Raw genomic sequence first — 17,583 nt, forward strand, 5'->3', positions numbered from 1 at the left:
GCCAGCTGGAATCTGAGCAATGGGATATCCAAGCATAAGACACTTCCAGACTCACGTGCAGAAGGCCAGCAATACACCCTGGGAATTGACAAAACGCATGCCATGTCTCCACCAGTATCTCTTCACACACACAGCACCCTCAAGACTCTCCTCAAACCATGCACAGATCCCATGGTTGTCAATGATCTTCATCATTTGCAGATAGACCCCCTCCAGAGAAAAGGTGGACAGATGACTTCTCCTTTACCATGGATAATATTTCACTTCTCACCGTTGGTATGTGACAAGCAAGAGCATTTCACAGCTGAAAAATGACAGGCACATACGGGACAGTCAGGCAAATATATCAGATGTGATCTTCCACACATTATCAGAGACAAAGGCCCACCTTCAGATCATGACAATGAGCAAGTCAAGAAGTTAACCCATGCAGAAAGGAAGGGATCCCAACATACTCTTCTACATTATGGCACTTAGGGAAAATACATAACCAAGGCGTTCAGTAGGTCATGAATGCCCCGTTTGCTCTTCCCAAAGCTCCCATCACAGCATTTGTCATAATAAGTACATAATTAAGCTGTTAGTTAAGAATTGAGGACAACCTGCAATCACAGAGGAAGAACCTCCCAGGGCTCCCAATACAACTGGAAAAAACATGCCTTCTAGCCAGTCTTCTTTGGGAAGATGAAACTCCCATTGCCTGATCCTACGGCTGGACACCAAGCAGGGAAAGGAGCAAACCATCTCTCTTGTGTCCTGCAACAGCCCCTCACAAACAGCTCCCATGACTCTCATCTGCAGCCCTCTTTGACCCGCATAATTTGCAAGCACATGACATCAAAAGGGCCAGGTGCCCAGACCTTTTCTCTTCAACATGCACCACCATCACACATCGAATTTTGCATAGATGACTATACATCTCTGTAAGAAGGAGGAAGATACATTTCTCTGCTCACTACTGTTCTGCGAAGAAACACTAGGGGTCTAAAAGTGAAAGAAGAGAAGTCCTCTGGGAGAGACTGAGTCAGTGAACATCTGCAGAGGGGGAATATCTCCCTCCTTACGTCTTTCCTTGCACCTTCAATCTCTCCCCTCCCGCCCTCCTACAGCTCTTCCTATAGCCAATAAGTCAACCTTAAAAGACAGGGAATCAGCAAAACACTTCTATGGAGCTCATGTTTACATCCATTCCACCAGAAAAAAACAACACAAAGATACCCTCACCTCTCCTGCCTTTCACAACCCCTGTAGCAGGAGTAAGAGGCACTAACACACGGCGCATTGCTAAACCAAGCCATGCTGATAATCACAAGTAAAGCTACGTACGTATGAGACCAGGGAAAGAAAAACAAAAACATACAACAGACAAGCAAGGCAAGGAAGCATTAGAAGAGCAAGGGTTGTCAGAGAAACTCCCCAGGAAGTCTTCTTGGTCTTCAACTGTGGGTGTTGAAATTCATCCCTCAGACCACCTGGAAGTCACTGAAGTCTCAAGTCTGGCCCTAAAGTCTCCCTCTGGACTACATAGTAGCGGGGGGTTCATTTTAAGAAATAGTCATTGGCTCTCATCAGCAAGTATTCTCCTGTGTGGCATGCTCCTCTCACACAAATATGAAGCCCTAAGTGTAAACACCTTATCATCGGCCTCTTTCTCAAGCTGTCTTCTCAGAAATTACAACACATTCTCTTTTAGCTCCTGCTTCATTCTCCTCACACCTCAAATTCTGTTGCATGTGGCTGAAGTATTTCTAAAAAACAACACCCTCGGTTTCAAATGCAAAAGCACTGTCCAGAAATGAGAAAAGGAACCATGACCTTCCAGGAAACAAAGGCCTGAAAGAAAGTCTAATTAGAACTGTGAAGAAACTCTACATCGCAAAGTTCCAGGGAAACACAGATGAATAAAGGAGGTTTCACACGGGAGTTATAAGCCATTCCACGCATATAACATTGTTCTGGGTACACACTTATGCTCAAATACTTTACTCTCAGAGGACTACCATTGCCATTCAGGACAAGGAGGCCAGGGTCACAGCACAAATGGCACAGGCCTTGGCACCAGGCATGAAATCAAACCAGTGCCCAGCCAAAACCACATTGATCCACCCACCTCCATGGTTGGTAACCAGCCTCTCACCCCCCTTGCTCTGCATTCTCAGCCTTTACTTGAACCATGGACAATACCCAACTTTTGGCCGTGTGTCAGTCACAGGTGAAAGAGCGTTTCCTTCAGGGACATCTTAGGGAAACAGATGTATATCAAACTCTTTGTCTCGGCAGCGGTAACCCTTCAAGCTACGGATGGAAACTGCTCCTTCCCCCTGATAATTTTAACAGATCTCAACTTCTAAGGACTTACTGACGGCCATACTGAAGGCCATACTGACGCCCAGTTTTGGAACATGAGAAGAAACACAGAAGGACTGTGAAACCTACAGAAGTGAAGCAATCCTAGCTTAACATTTCAGATTCTGTCAACTGTAGCAGGTACACAAGAAGAGTATCTAGTTGGTAGAAAGTACGCAGGAGGGTCACAGAGGAGTTCCCACCAAAGACCACAGCCACAGTTCTCCAAGTAATTTCTTTGGACAATAAGAAAAGGAAAATGCACAGGACCACAACTATGGGACCCATGTAACAGCTAGGAGAAACCGAACATTGACTCCTACCTGTTACACATTTCAAACTATACCACAGCGAACTCTCCCACCTGCCCTGTCTCTGTGCAGACAGAATGCTCCAGCGGGCTCAAACATCACGCAACAGGGAAGATCACTTTGCAGACAGACATCGTTGAAAGAAATGTTGTGCCCACAACTTCTCCTGATGGAGAACAAGGATCACAACACGGATGCATGCATAGAGACTTCTCTGCTCATCACACTCACGTCAAGAAACTTAAAATGTTCTAAAGGGCAGAAGCGATACACAGCTCAGTTAAAGACTCAGTCATCAGTATCAGCTCAAAGACTCAGTCATCAGTATCAGCTCAAAGACATCGTCATCCTTCTTCAGCACATTGGCAATTTGAAAGATACGTGACTCTGCAACCATTAATTCGATGTTTACGACTACATGACAGCGCATAAATTGATTAACTTCCTCACACATGCTTCAAATAACAAGCCCCAAGCCCAGAAATTCCTCACAACAAAAACCCCAAGCCTTTAAATCCAATCTAAGCAGTGGGACTCATTTTCAGAAGGCCAGCAATAAACCACAGGAATGAACAAAACATATGCCATGTCTCCAGCATACCGCCTCAAACACAACCCCACCAAGACTCTTCTCAAACCATGCACAGATCGCATGGTTGTCAATGATCTTCATCATTTGCAGATAGACCCCCTCCAGAGAAAAGGTGGACAGATGACTTCTCCTTTACCATGGATAATATTTCACTTCTCACCGTTGGTATGTGACAAGCCAAGAGCATTTCTTCCAGGGACATTTTAAGGAAACACATCTATGAAAGGCTTTCTCTTTACAGCTGTAAAGATGACAGGCATATACAGGACAGTCAAGCAAATGTAACAGATTTCATATTCAATACATTATCAGAGACAAAGGCCCACCTTCGGATCATGACAACGAGCGAGTCAAGAAGTTAACCCATGCAGAAAGGAAGGGATCACAACATACTCTTCTAGATTATGGCACTTAGGGAAGATACATAACCAAGGTGCTTAGCAGGTCATGACTACACAGTTTGCTCTTCCCAAAGCTCCCATATCTCTTCCCAAACCATATCTCTGCAGCATGGACCAAGGCAAAGACATTTCGTTGCTCTCCACGTTATCATGAAGAAACATAAAGGCTGAGAAGAGTGGAAACGATGAGCAGAGAAGTTAGACACGGGGCCATTAGCATTCCTCCTCAAGCACAATTGCTGTCGGGAAGATCCCTGAACTTGCTAATAAGGCAGACTTCCGTTTGCTAATGATGCAACAGCTCCGTTGCGAAGAGCTAATACTGTCCCTACGCGGGAGACAGGACGCGGGGCGGAAAGGGCAGAGAAGCAGCAGAGGGAAGCGCCGCGGAGCAAGTCCGGCCAGAGGAACTCACCGGGGCGGCGGCGGCGGCGGGGTCCTCCCCGAGCAGCGGCGCGGGCTCCCCGGGCGGCGGCCGGGCCGGGAGGGTGTCGCAGCAGCTGCCGCCCGACAAGCGGAGCTGGCTCTTGCGCGAGTCGGCCGTGAGCGACACCTCGTGCGAGTAGGAGTGCAGGAAGGCGCGGACGCCGTCGATGCCCACGAAGTGCGAGGCCGGCACGCCGCGCAAGGCGCCGCTGCCCGCCGCCAGCAGCTGCGAGCGGCGCCAGCGCCGCAGGCGCAGCGCCAGCAGCAGCAGCAGGAAGGCGAGGAAGAGGCAGGACACGGCCGCCACGGCCACCACCAGCCACCGCGTCAGGCTGCCGGCCGGCTCGCCCGGCGCCGCCGCCGCCGCGCTGCCCAGCTCCGACAGCAGCTCGGCCACGCTCTCGGCCAGCACCACCGTCAGCGTGGCCGTGGCCGACAGCGCCGGCCGCCCGTGGTCCTTCACCACCACCACCAGGCTCTGCCGCGCCGCGTCGCGGGCCAGCGGGAACCGCGCCGTGCGCACCTCGCCGCTGTGCAGCCCCACGCGGAACAGCCCCGGCTCCGTCGCCTTCGCCAGCTCGTACGACAGCCACGCGTTCTGCCCCGCGTCCGCGTCCACCGCCACCACCTTGGCCACCAGCGCCCCGGGCTCCGCCGAGCGCGGCGCCAGCTCCACGCCCGACCAGCCCGCGCCCGCCGCCGACGCCGACGGCGGGTACAGCACCTGCGGCGCGTTGTCGTTCTCGTCCACGATCACGAGCCGCACCGACACGTTGCTGCTCAGCGCCGGCGCGCCGCCGTCCTCCGCCCGCACCCACAGCCCCACCTCGCGCACCTCCTCGTAGTCGAAGGAGCGCAGCGCGTACAGCGCGCCCGTCTCCGCCTGCACCGACACGTAGGACGAGAGCGGCGCGCCCCGCACCCGCCCCTCCGACAGCCGGTACCGCACGCGCGCGTTCTGCCCCCAGTCCGCGTCCGCCGCCCGCACCGTCAGCACCAGCGCGCCCGCCGCGTTGTTCTCGGGCAGCCGGGCGCTGTAGCGCGCCTCCGCGAACACCGGCGCGTTGTCGTTCACGTCCAGCACCCGCAGCGCCAGCACCGCGCTGCTCCACAGCGCCGGCGACCCGCCGTCCGCCGCCCGCACCGTCACGTTGTACTCCGACACCTCCTCCCGGTCCAGCTCCCTCGCCGTCACCACGCGGTAGTAATTATCAAACGACCTCTCCAGGCGGAACGGCAGCCGCTCGGCGAGGCTGCACCGCACCTCCCCGTTCGCCCCCGAGTCCCGGTCCTGCACGTGCACCAGGGCCACCACCGTCCCCGGCGGCGCGTCCTCAGAGATCGCGCTCAGCGCCGACCGCACCGAAATCTGCGGCGCGTTGTCGTTGACGTCCGTCACCGTGATCGCCACTTTCGCCGTGTCGAAAAGCTCTCCGCCGTCCCGTGCCTGCACCTCCAGTTCGTACGAGTCGCCTTCCTCGAAGTCCAGGCTCCGCACCAGCGTGATTACTCCAGTCCCGGCGTCCAGCTCGAACATCTCCAGTGCCATGTCCGACACTTTCTTCAGCGAGTATTTCACGTGCCCGTTCATCCCCTCGTCGGCGTCGGTGGCCGTGAGGGTGACGAGGACGGAGCCCACGGGCACGTCCTCCGCCACACGCACCGTGTACTCCGCCTGGCCGAACACGGGCGCGTTGTCGTTCGCGTCCAGCACCGCCACGCGGATCCGCGCCGTGCCCGTCCGCGCCGGCTCTCCGCCGTCGCTCGCTCGCAGCACCACCTCGTGAAACGCCGCCTCCTCCCGGTCCAGCGCCTTCGCCAGCACCAGCTCGGGACGCTCCTCCCCGCCGGGGCCCGCCTGCACGGCCAGCGAGAAGTGCTCGTCGCCGCTCAGCTCGTACCTCTGCAGGGAATTCGACCCCACGTCCGGGTCGTGAGCCTCGGCCAGGGGAAACCGCGATCCCGGGGCCGTCGTCTCGCTCATTCTCAGCTCCGTTTCTGCCTCTCGGAAGCTGGGCGCGTTGTCGTTTATGTCCGTGATCTCCACTTCGATTCCGTAAACTTCCATTTCCCCCTCCACTATCACCTCACAGCGCAGCACGCATTTCGCCACCAGCCGGCACAGCTGCTCTCTGTCTATCCTCTCCGCCGTCACCAAATGTCCCGTCTTCCCGTGCAGGGCGAAATACTGCGTCCTACCTTCGGAGACAACGCGGACGCCGCGGTCGCGGAGCGCGGGCAGCTGCAGCCCCAGGTCCTTGGCCACGTCGCCCACGAACGAGCCCTTCGGCAGCTCCTCGGGCACCGCGTAGCGCAGCTGCCCCCACGCCGCCTCCCACGCCGCCACCAGGACGCACCACAGCAGGGCTCGCTCCCGCCGGCCCCGCCGCCTCCCCGCCGCGCTCATCGCCGCCGCCGCCGCACCGCCGACACCGCACCACCGCCGGCACCTCCCCGCCGCCCACCGACGATCCGGCTCCCGATCCGGCTACGGCGCCCGCTCCTGCTCGCCGCTCCCGGCCGCTGCCGCCGGCCCCTCCGCCTCGCTGCAGCACGGCTCCGCACCGCGGGGACGCTCGCAGACCGCCCGGCCGCCGAGCCAGCCAGCCAGCCAGCCAGCGAGCGAGCCGGGCCGCAGCGGGCGGGGCTGCCTGCAGCGCTCCGGCCTTCCTCTCGCTCCTCCTCGGTCAACAGCGGCGCCCGCAGCCTCCTCCCGGCACTGCAGGCACCGAGCGCTGCCGACCGCTGCCCGCCCGGCCTTTCCCACGGGCAGCTCGCGGGGACGGCACCGTCCCCACGGACACATCGCTTCCCGTCCACCGGTGACGCAAAAGCCGTGGCTTTTCCCGAGACCATCTCTTCTTTCATCCTCCAGGCCACCACGACCAGAAAGAAATAACATGCCTCCCGTTGTTGTCTTATTTCCACCGCACGGGAAAAATGGTTTTGTAATGGTGATATAACATATATAAAGTTGTCTTAAGATGACGTCTGGAATATTACGAGTCTTATTCCATTAGTGCAAAAGCACAATCTCTGCCACGAATTGCACAGATCTGCTTTCTGCAGATCAAAAGTGTCTCATACTGGAATGCCACCACCCACGTTAATTGCCCATATCTCGACCAACAGAACAAAGGAGCAACGAAGATCCGCCCTCAAATGGAGACCGGTGATTTCCTGCATTGGCTTTTCTCTAAGCTGCCTTGTCTTTAACGACCCGACTGCCTTTTCATCAAGGTGATCACAACCAGGAGGAAGGCAGAGGCCTCCCGTGGGCGTGGTATTTCTACCACATAAGAAAAATTACTTGCTAATGGTGTAAAGTAACATAATTTGTAAATTTATGTAAAGTAACATAATTTGTCTTCATATGACGTGCAGAATATTATGAGTTTGATCCTATTACTCCAAACGCACAGTCCCCACCACCAAGTTTCGTAGCCGTCATGCTTGAATGGCTGATACAAGGATAGGAAAAGAAAACACCCTCTGAAACACAGAACGTGATATTCAGACACACACACAGAACGAGAAATAGCAGACTCATTAACTGAAGCAGCAGGAACTTTTCTTTCAATACTTCCCTTCATACAGAACACGCTACAAATTAACTAATCCGCCATCACTGACTCAGATCAGGCATTTAAGGGCTCAAGAAGGTGGGGTCAATCAGCTGAAACACAGAATCTAAGCCCCCTCAGCCCCTACAGCTCCTGAGGAGGGGGGGCTTGCTCAGGCACCTGCCTGGTGCTCTGGCATTTCTCCCGACAAGACCTTCCTGGGGACACGGTACAGGAGGAGGCTCCCCTACTGCTCCAAACTCCTTCTCTCCCACCCACCCCGCTTTCAGGCTCTAGGTCACGTGATCGCTCCGCACTGATTGTACTACAAGTGGCCAGGAGGCAGGAGGCACCTGCAGTGAACCTGGCCAGAACCATCTGCTCGGCTCCACGCAAACTGCAGGGCAAATGCCTTTGCGAGTACAGCAAGAAGAATAACAGGTACATCTGCCCCCGCTCCTGTGCCTGTTCTGTAGCCAACACGAGCAAAAGGGAGGATGATAAGCAGCACCACGACAGAATTGATTTCTTGCAACTTCTTCTGGTACGCTTGTTTTCTGGATATGCGTCTGTTTTCAACAGTATTTTTGAACTGCATGGGAGCAATTGAGTTGCATTACAATGGTGGTACAGGTACAGCTAATACTGGAAAAGCAAAGTTGACGGACTTTAACGTGGGATTTCCCTTTTTAATTGGCCACATTAATTCATCAATACATATAGATGTACATTCATCCAAGTAATTCTACGGCTTGAAAGACGAAGAAGGGGCTTTGGTTTTCTCAGATATCACTGAATAAAAGATTGATGCTTATTAGTGAAATTTTCATCTAATCCTTGAGTCTTCATGTTGGTAGGACACCTTTTCAACAAAAAGGTGACTGTAGGAGAGCAGGAGAAGACAAGTACAGCTGCACACCCTGAACCTTGCAGACCATTTGTAAAGGTGCAAGTGCACTCTATTCAAGTGCCTAATTGATGACGTTTTGCAAAGGTGCTTGTCATTTCAGAGATGTTCTCAGGATGCCTATAGCCTCCCCTGGCAAAACAGGCAGGCACAACAACTAGTGCAAAAAGTGGCTGAGAGACCCAGTTCCTCAGTCCAGTATTACCCTGTCAATGCGATCAACCAGGTCCAAGTACTTCCAGTTGGGAAAAGGGGATAGGGAAAGAAAACAGGCTCTGAAATACAATACCCTAGGGTTTTTTCTTTTTTTCATTCAGATCTCCTTCTACCCCTTCACATGTCTATGAAAGAGAGGTCAGGAACGGTAAAACACAAGGGAACTACCACCCAGTATGGAAGGAAAACAAAGAGAGAAAAAAAGGCAGAGAGAAACAATGCCTGGACAAATTAACCCGTCCCACCTGGGCTACCATTCCTGCAGAAGCCTTACCCCAAAAGATGGGCGACACTCTCCTCCTTCGTCAGGGAGGAACAACTCGTAACTTCTCCTTATGTGGAGAAAACATGCACGTTTGAGGAAGGTAAAATCTTCACCCCTAAAATCGGAAATAACTGTACAAAGAACTCGGAAAAATCATGCCTGGCGAATATTTCTCCATCCCATTAGTGCTGCCATTTCTGCAGCAGCCTTCTTCCAAAAGATGAGAGGGCACTCGGTGGAAGAGGGGTACATTCACTAGGGAGCAACAACCAGCAACTTCTCCACTCATGGAGCCACACGCACCTTTCCTTTGGGAAACCAACGGCTTCCCAGCATCCACCTATCAACCAGGTTCAAGTTTCCCGATCTTGTCATGCAGAATCGTTAATTTAACAAATTCACCGCTGCCAGCTCAAACGAGCGTTGAAGTCAAAAGCTCTCAGGTGAACCCGAACCCGTCAGCACCGAAGAAGCAAGAAGGGCCGCCGCCAGCTGCCTGTTGAGAGCGGAAGGGGGATACTGCGTTGCTTTCTTCACGGAGACACGGATCAGCACTTGCCAGTCACGGCAGTCGGGGAAAACGCGGGGCGATAGGGACGGGGGTTGAGAAAGGCGCAAGGAGAAGAGCGAGAGAGCGCGGGCTTACAGACCTGCGGTGCGTCGGGCTCCGCGGGCGGCTCTCCCGCGCCGGCGCTGCTGCTCGGGCTCCGCTTCCCGCAGGGCTCCCCGCCCAGAAGCTCCTCCGCGGGCAGGCTGGGCAGCGGCGGCGGCGGCGGCAGCCAAGCGCCCTCGGCGACGGCGCGGCCCGGCGCCACGCACAGGTTGTAGGAGTAGGGCAAGGTGCCCTCGCAGAAGTCGGCCGGGAAGGCGGCGCCGGCCACGGAGAAGCGCTGCGCGCCCAGGCAGCGCAGCACGGCGGGCGGCCCGGCCCGGCGCACCCGCGCCAGCACGGCCAGCGCCACGCTCAGCAGGAACAGGGCGCAGAGGAGCGCCAGCGCCAGCACCAGGTAGAACTGCAGCTCCGCCGGCGAGTCCGCGCCCGCCGCCCGCTCGCTCAGCTCCGGCAGCGCCTCCTGCAAGCTCTCGGCCAGCACCACGTGCAGCGTGGCCGTGGCCGACAGCGCCGGCTGCCCGTGGTCCTTCACCACGGCCACCAGCCGCTGCTTCGCCGCGTCCCTCTCCGACACGGCCCGCGCCGTCCGCACCTCGCCGCTGTGCAGCCCCACGCGGAACAGCGCCGGCTCCGCCGCCTGCACCAGCTCGTACGACAGCCACGCGTTGCGCCCCGCGTCCGCGTCCACCGCCACCACCTTGGCCACCAGGTACCCGGCCTCGGCCGACCGCGGCACCACCTCGAACGGCGCCGGGGCCGCGCCCGCGCCCGCCGCCCCCGCGCCCGCCGCCGGCCACAGCACCCGCGGCGCGTTGTCGTTGCGGTCCAGCACGAAGACGCGCACCGTCGCCGTCGAGCTCCGCGCCGGCGCCCCGCCGTCCTGCGCCCGCACCGCCACCGCGAACTCGCGGCACTGCTCGTAGTCGAAGGAGCGCTGCGCGTACACCGCGCCGCTCCGCGCCTCCACCGACACGTACGGCGCCGCGCCCGCCGCGCCCGCGCTGCCGCCCGCCAGCCAGTAGCTCACGCGCCCGTTGGCGCCCGCGTCCGCGTCCCGCGCGCGCACGCGCAGCACCGGCGCGCCCGCCGCGTTGTTCTCCGCCACGTAGGCGCTGTAGGCGGCCTCCTCGAACACCGGCGCGTTGTCGTTCACGTCCGACACCTCCAGCACCAGCGCCGCGCCGCTGGACAGCGCCGGGCTGCCCCGGTCCCTGGCCACCACCGTCACCCGGTGCTCGGCCGCCTGCTCCCGGTCCAGCGCCATCGCCGTCACCACCTTGTACGAGCCGCCCGACGACGCCACGATCGACAGCGGCGCCTCGCCCGACAGCTCGCACGACACCTGGCCGTTCTCCCCGGAGTCCCGGTCCCGCACTTTCACCAGCGCCACCACCGTGCCGGCCGGCGCGTCCTCGGGCACCGGGCTCGACACCGACAACACCGTGATTTCGGGCGCGTTGTCGTTCTCGTCCGTGACGTCTATCTGCACCTTGCAGTGAGCCGTGAGCCCGCCGCCGTCCCTCGCCTCCAGGCCGAAGCTGTACTTGCTCTTCTCCTCGAAATCGAGGGGCCCCGCCGTCCTCACCTCGCCGCTCTCGCTCTCGACGCTGAACATCGCGCGGACGCCCTGCGGGACGTTGCCGAAGGAGTAGGAGACCCGCCCGTTGGAGCCCGCGTCCGCATCCGTGGCCCGCACCCGCAGCACCAGCGACCCCGCCGGCAGATTCTCCCGCACTCGCGCCTCGTAGACGCTTTTACTGAACGCGGGCGCGTTGTCGTTGGCGTCCGTCACGTTGACGCGAACCTGCACAGTCCCGGACCTCACGGGGTCCCCGCCGTCCGCCGCCGTCAGCACCAGCTGAAAGGAGCTCTGCTTCTCACGGTCCAGCGCTCTCTCCAGCACTAATTCCGGCTGCTTGCTTCCATCCGGGCTCTCCTTCACGGCCAGACTGAAGGACGGGTTGCTAGCGAGCTCGTAAGTCAGCAGCGAGTTGCTGCCCACGTCCGCGTCTCGGGCCATCTCCAGCGGGAAACGAGCACCGGGAAGCGTCAGCTCTGTGATCTCGAGGTCCAGAGCAGGCTTGCTGAAGGCCGGGGAGTTGTCGTTGATGTCCTGGATGGCCACCTCGACGTGGAACACGTTCAGCGGGTTCTGCACCAGCGCCTCGAAGCTGACGGAGCAGGACGCCGACTCGCCGCACATCTCCTCCCGGTCCAGCCTCTCGCTCACGTACAGGTTCCCGCTCTCCCCGCTCACCGTGAAGTATTTCAGCTGCCTTTTAGCGGCAGACGCCACCCGCAGCTTGCGTGCCGGCAGCTCCGCCGGGCTCAGCCCCAGGTCCCGCGCCAGCGGCCCCACCAGCGAGCCTCTGCCCAGCTCCTCGGGGATGGCGTAGCGGATCCGCTCCGGCGCCGCCCGGCAGCACAAGCACAGCAGCAAAGCGGGCAGCAGCACTCGCCCGCCTGCTCGCCGCCGGCTCGCCCTCTGCCTCTGCCTCTGCCTGCCCGCCATCCTCGGCAGCGCTCGCCGCGCTCCTCCCTCCTGCCGCTGCCCTCCCTCCCTGCCAGCCCCTCGCCGCAGCGAGCGCAGGGGCCGCCGGCGGGCAGCGATCTCGCCGCCGGCTCGGACGCCGCTGCTCCCCGCGCCGCGCCGCCTCTCGCCTCTGCTGCCCGTGCCGCTGCCGCTCCGGCCGGCGCCGTGCGAGCGAGCAGCCTGGGGGGCAGGACGCTGCGGCGGCTCCGGCTCCGGCTGCGGCTGCGGCTGCGGCTGCGGCTCGGGCTCCGGCGCCGCTCCGCGTCGGCCAACAGCGGCACCCGGAGGCGCCGCGACGCCACCGCAGCCGGCTGATGGCCGCGCTCGCAGGGGCCCGGGCTTTTCACCGGGGCTTTGCGGCTGCATCCAGCTTTGGGCTCTCTCCTTCATTCGAATCCGGAATTTCAGAGGCATTGCCTTGCTGCAACTCCACAGGCGTTGAAAAGGGAGACACGCTGTCCGGTCCTTTAGGTCGTCTCCTTGAGTCGCTGTGAGCAGGCAGAGGGAAATCTTCACGGCAGAGCGAGAAATAAAGGAACTCAGCTGCCCTTAATAAAAATCAAGAGGGAACTAGAAGAGCAAGAAATGCTATTACAGCTAGGGAAGAGTTTAAGAGCTTTTTAGCACTCTGCCAGGTATTTTGTGTTCTCCTTTGCTTCCCTGGGACAAATACCAAGGAGGAAATATTCATGACGGAGTAATCCATACGTACTCACAGACAGAAGGAAGCAAAAGTCACTTCAATCCTGTCACACCAGATCTGCAAGGGGCTTCCGTCTTCCCTCCAATCCTTCCTGCTCATGTAAGTCTCTGAGCTTTGCCCTGCTGCTGGTTTTACTTGTAGGGAGAAGAACGATTACACTGAGAAACATATCACCCCAAAGGTAACGTGTATAGCTCTATGCTAAGACAGCAGAACGACCTTTAGTATTGTGTTTCTGATTCACAAAAGAAGTTCCTTCTTTTGTGTCTTCATACGTGAAGGGCAAAGCCACGTTAAGTCTTTCATAGAGTCATAGAATGGTTTGAGTTGGAAGGGACCTTGAAAGATCATCTAGTCCAACCCACGTACCATGGGCAGGGACATCCTTCGCTAGATCAAATTGCTCAGAGCCCCGTCCAACCTGACCTTCAGCCCTTTCAGTGGTAGCGCATCCACAACTTCTCTGGGAAACCTGGTCCAGTCTCTCACCACGCTCATCGTAAAACATTTCTTCTTTCTCTCCAATCTAAACTTAGGCCCTGGTAAAACTTCTTTCTCTGTCTTTCTCAGAAGCCCCCTTTATATATTGAAAAGCTGCAACAAGGTCTCCCCAGAGCCTTCTCTGCTCCAGGATGAAGAACCTCAACTCTCTCAGCCCTTCTTCATTACACAGACGTTCCACCGCCCTTTGACCAATTTCATAGTCCTCCTCTGGACCTACTCTAAGGGGTCCATATCTTTCTTTTCCTGTGGGCCCCAGAACTGCATGCAGTACTCCAGGTGGGCTCTCACGAAAGCGGAGTGGAGGGAGAGAACCACCAGACTGCTTGTGATGCAGCCCAGGATACGACTGGCTTTCTGGGCAGCAAGTGCACATTGCCAGCGTATGTCCCATTTGTCACCCACCAGTACTGCCAGCACTGAAAGTCCAGCCTTTCAAGGTCCCTCTAGATGTCATCCCTTCCCCCAGCAAATCAACGGCACCACTCAGCTTGGTGTTGTCCGCAAGCTTGCTGAGGGTGCACTCAATCCCACTGCCTATGAAGATATTCATATTGTTGATCCAAGTATGGACCCTTGAGGTCTCAAATTGAATGGTACTCCACTAGACACATGGTTCTGTAAACTGTGATAAGCAGGGAAATTGCCATCTCTTCTGCTATACCTACCCCCCACAGAGCTCCCATCTCTTCACTCCAACCCTACACAACTTGCAGGTTTGCTTCTGACCTTCTCATAAGTGGCAAAAACATATCGTCAGAGGATAAGGCACTATGATCACACCAAGAAGGGAGGTACGGTTCTAATTAGTCTAATTAGAACTGTGAAGTCTAATTAGTCTAATTAGAACTGTGAAGAAACTCTACATCGCAATGTTACAGGGAGATATGGATAAAGGAGGTTTCACACAAGAATTAGGAGCCATTCTACACATGCATCAGTGTTCTACATGCACAGTTATTGCACAAACACCTTTTGATTAGAGGACAGCCATTGCCTTTCAGGAGAGGGAATTCAGGATCACAGCATGAATGGCACAGGCCTTGGCACCAGGCATGGAATCAAATCATGTTCTCAAGGGCATAAGCAATGTGGAGCTCCAATAAAGACCCGGTCGTCAAAGTGTCAACTCAAAGACGCCATCATCCTTCTTTAGCACATGGGCAACTTGGAAGATACACGATGCTTGAATCTTAACCTAAAGTGTAACCTGTGCTCAATAACTACCGTTCACAGGAAACATCACGCAACAGGAAAGGAAACTGAGGTATCCACAACTTGGCCAGCTGGAATCTGAGCAATGGGATATCCAAGCATAAGACACTTCCAGACTCACGTGCAGAAGGCCAGCAATACACCCTGGGAATTGACAAAACGCATGCCATGTCTCCACCAGTATCTCTTCACACACACAGCACCCCCAAGACTCTCCTCAAACCATGCACAGATCCCATGGTTGTCAATGATCTTCATCATTTGCAGATAGACCCCCTCCAGAGAAAAGGTGGACAGATGACTTCTCCTTTACCATGGATAATATTTCACTTCTCACCGTTGGTATGTGACAAGCAAGAGCATTTCACAGCTGAAAAATGACAGGCACATACGGGACAGTCAGGCAAATATATCAGATGTGATCTTCCACACATTATCAGAGACAAAGGCCCACCTTCAGATCATGACAATGAGCAAGTCAAGAAGTTAACCCATGCAGAAAGGAAGGGATCCCAACATACTCTTCTACATTATGGCACTTAGGGAAAATACATAACCAAGGCGTTCAGTAGGTCATGAATGCCCCGTTTGCTCTTCCCAAAGCTCCCATCACAGCATTTGTCATAATAAGTACATAATTAAGCTGTTAGTTAAGAATTGAGGACAACCTGCAATCACAGAGGAAGAACCTCCCAGGGCTCCCAATACAACTGGAAAAAACATGCCTTCTAGCCAGTCTTCTTTGGGAAGATGAAACTCCCGTTGCCTGATCCTACGGCTGGACACCAAGCAGGGAAAGGAGCAAACCATCTCTCTTGTGTCCTGCAACAGCCCCTCACAAACAGCTCCCATGACTCTCATCTGCAGCCCTCTTTGACCCGCATAATTTGCAAGCACATGACATCAAAAGGGCCAGGTGCCCAGACCTTTTCTCTTCAACATGCACCACCATCACACATCGAATTTTGCATAGATGACTATACATCTCTGTAAGAAGGAGGAAGATACATTTCTCTGCTCACTACTGTTCTGCGAAGAAACACTAGGGGTCTAAAAGTGAAAGAAGAGAAGTCCTCTGGGAGAGACTGAGTCAGTGAACATCTGCAGAGGGGGAATATCTCCCTCCTTACGTCTTTCCTTGCACCTTCAATCTCTCCCCTCCCGCCCTCCTACAGCTCTTCCTATAGCCAATAAGTCAACCTTAAAAGACAGGGAATCAGCAAAACACTTCTATGGAGCTCATGTTTACATCCATTCCACCAGAAAAAAACAACACAAAGATACCCTCACCTCTCCTGCCTTTCACAACCCCTGTAGCAGGAGTAAGAGGCACTAACACACGGCGCATTGCTAAACCAAGCCATGCTGATAATCACAAGTAAAGCTACGTACGTATGAGACCAGGGAAAGAAAAACAAAAACATACAACAGACAAGCAAGGCAAGGAAGCATTAGAAGAGCAAGGGTTGTCAGAGAAACTCCCCAGGAAGTCTTCTTGGTCTCCAACTGTGGGTGTTGAAATTCATCCCTCAGACCACCTGGAAGTCACTGAAGTCTCAAGTCTGGCCCTAAAGTCTCCCTCTGGACTACATAGTAGCGGGGGGTTCATTTTAAGAAATAGTCATTGGCTCTCATCAGCAAGTATTCTCCTGTGTGGCGTGCTCCTCTCACACAAATATGAAGCCCTAAGTGTAAACACCTTATCATCGGCCTCTTTCTCAAGCTGTCTTCTCAGAAATTACAACACATTCTCTTTTAGCTCCTGCTTCATTCTCCTCACACCTCAAATTCTGTTGCATGTGGCTGAAGTATTTCTAAAAAACAACACCGTCGGTTTCAAATGCAAAAGCACTGTCCAGAAATGAGAAAAGGAACCATGACCTTCCAGGAAACAAAGGCCTGAAAGAAAGTCTAATTAGAACTGTGAAGAAACTCTACATCGCAAAGTTCCAGGGAAACACAGATGAATAAAGGAGGTTTCACACGGGAGTTATAAGCCATTCCACGCATATAACATTGTTCTGGGTACACACTTATGCTCAAATACTTTACTCTCAGAGGACTACCATTGCCATTCAGGACAAGGAGGCCAGGGTCACAGCACAAATGGCACAGGCCTTGGCACCAGGCATGAAATCAAACCAGTGCCCAGCCAAAACCACATTGATCCACCCACCTCCATGGTTGGTAACCAGCCTCTCACCCCCCTTGCTCTGCATTCTCAGCCTTTACTTGAACCATGGACAATACCCAACTTTTGGCCGTGTGTCAGTCACAGGTGAAAGAGCGTTTCCTTCAGGGACATCTTAGGGAAACAGATGTATATCAAACTCTTTGTCTCGGCAGCGGTAACCCTTCAAGCTACGGATGGAAACTGCTCCTTCCCCCTGATAATTTTAACAGATCTCAACTTCTAAGGACTTACTGACGGCCATACTGAAGGCCATACTGACGCCCAGTTTTGGAACATGAGAAGAAACACAGAAGGACTGTGAAACCTACAGAAGTGAAGCAATCCTAGCTTAACATTTCAGATTCTGTCAACTGTAGCAGGTACACAAGAAGAGTATCTAGTTGGTAGAAAGTACGCAGGAGGGTCACAGAGGAGTTCCCACCAAAGACCACAGCCACAGTTCTCCAAGTAATTTCTTTGGACAATAAGAAAAGGAAAATGCACAGGACCACAACTATGGGACCCATGTAACAGCTAGGAGAAACCGAACATTGACTCCTACCTGTTACACATTTCAAACTATACCACAGCGAACTCTCCCACCTGCCCTGTCTCTGTGCAGACAGAATGCTCCAGCGGGCTCAAACATCACGCAACAGGGAAGATCACTTTGCAGACAGACATCGTTGAAAGAAATGTTGTGCCCACAACTTCTCCTGATGGAGAACAAGGATCACAACACGGATGCATGCATAGAGACTTCTCTGCTCATCACACTCACGTCAAGAAACTTAAAATGTTCTAAAGGGCAGAAGCGA

At 55.1% G+C, this 17,583-nt stretch overlaps 2 protein-coding genes across 2 annotated transcripts; both read right to left on the reverse strand.

Moving 5' to 3' along the window:
• Positions 1-3,978: 3,978 nt before the first annotated feature.
• On the reverse strand, positions 3,979-6,607 carry LOC309596191 (protocadherin gamma-A2-like; the record flags this gene model as incomplete). The annotated part of the gene is made up of 1 exon (XM_082324034.1): positions 3,979-6,607. Exon 1 carries the CDS (start codon positions 6,481-6,483, stop codon positions 3,979-3,981), a length of 2,505 nt encoding a protein of 834 aa, XP_082180160.1. The 5' UTR covers positions 6,484-6,607.
• Positions 6,608-9,575: 2,968 nt separating this feature from the next.
• Positions 9,576-12,152, reverse strand: LOC309596192 (protocadherin gamma-B5-like; the record flags this gene model as incomplete). The annotated part of the gene is made up of 1 exon (XM_082324035.1): positions 9,576-12,152. One exon carries the CDS (start codon positions 12,150-12,152, stop codon positions 9,576-9,578), a length of 2,577 nt encoding a protein of 858 aa, XP_082180161.1.
• Between the last annotated feature and the right edge of the window lie 5,431 nt (positions 12,153-17,583).

Source organism: Platalea leucorodia, assembly GCF_965183815.1.
Source record: "Platalea leucorodia genome assembly, chromosome: 11".
NCBI lineage: Eukaryota > Metazoa > Chordata > Aves > Pelecaniformes > Threskiornithidae > Platalea > Platalea leucorodia.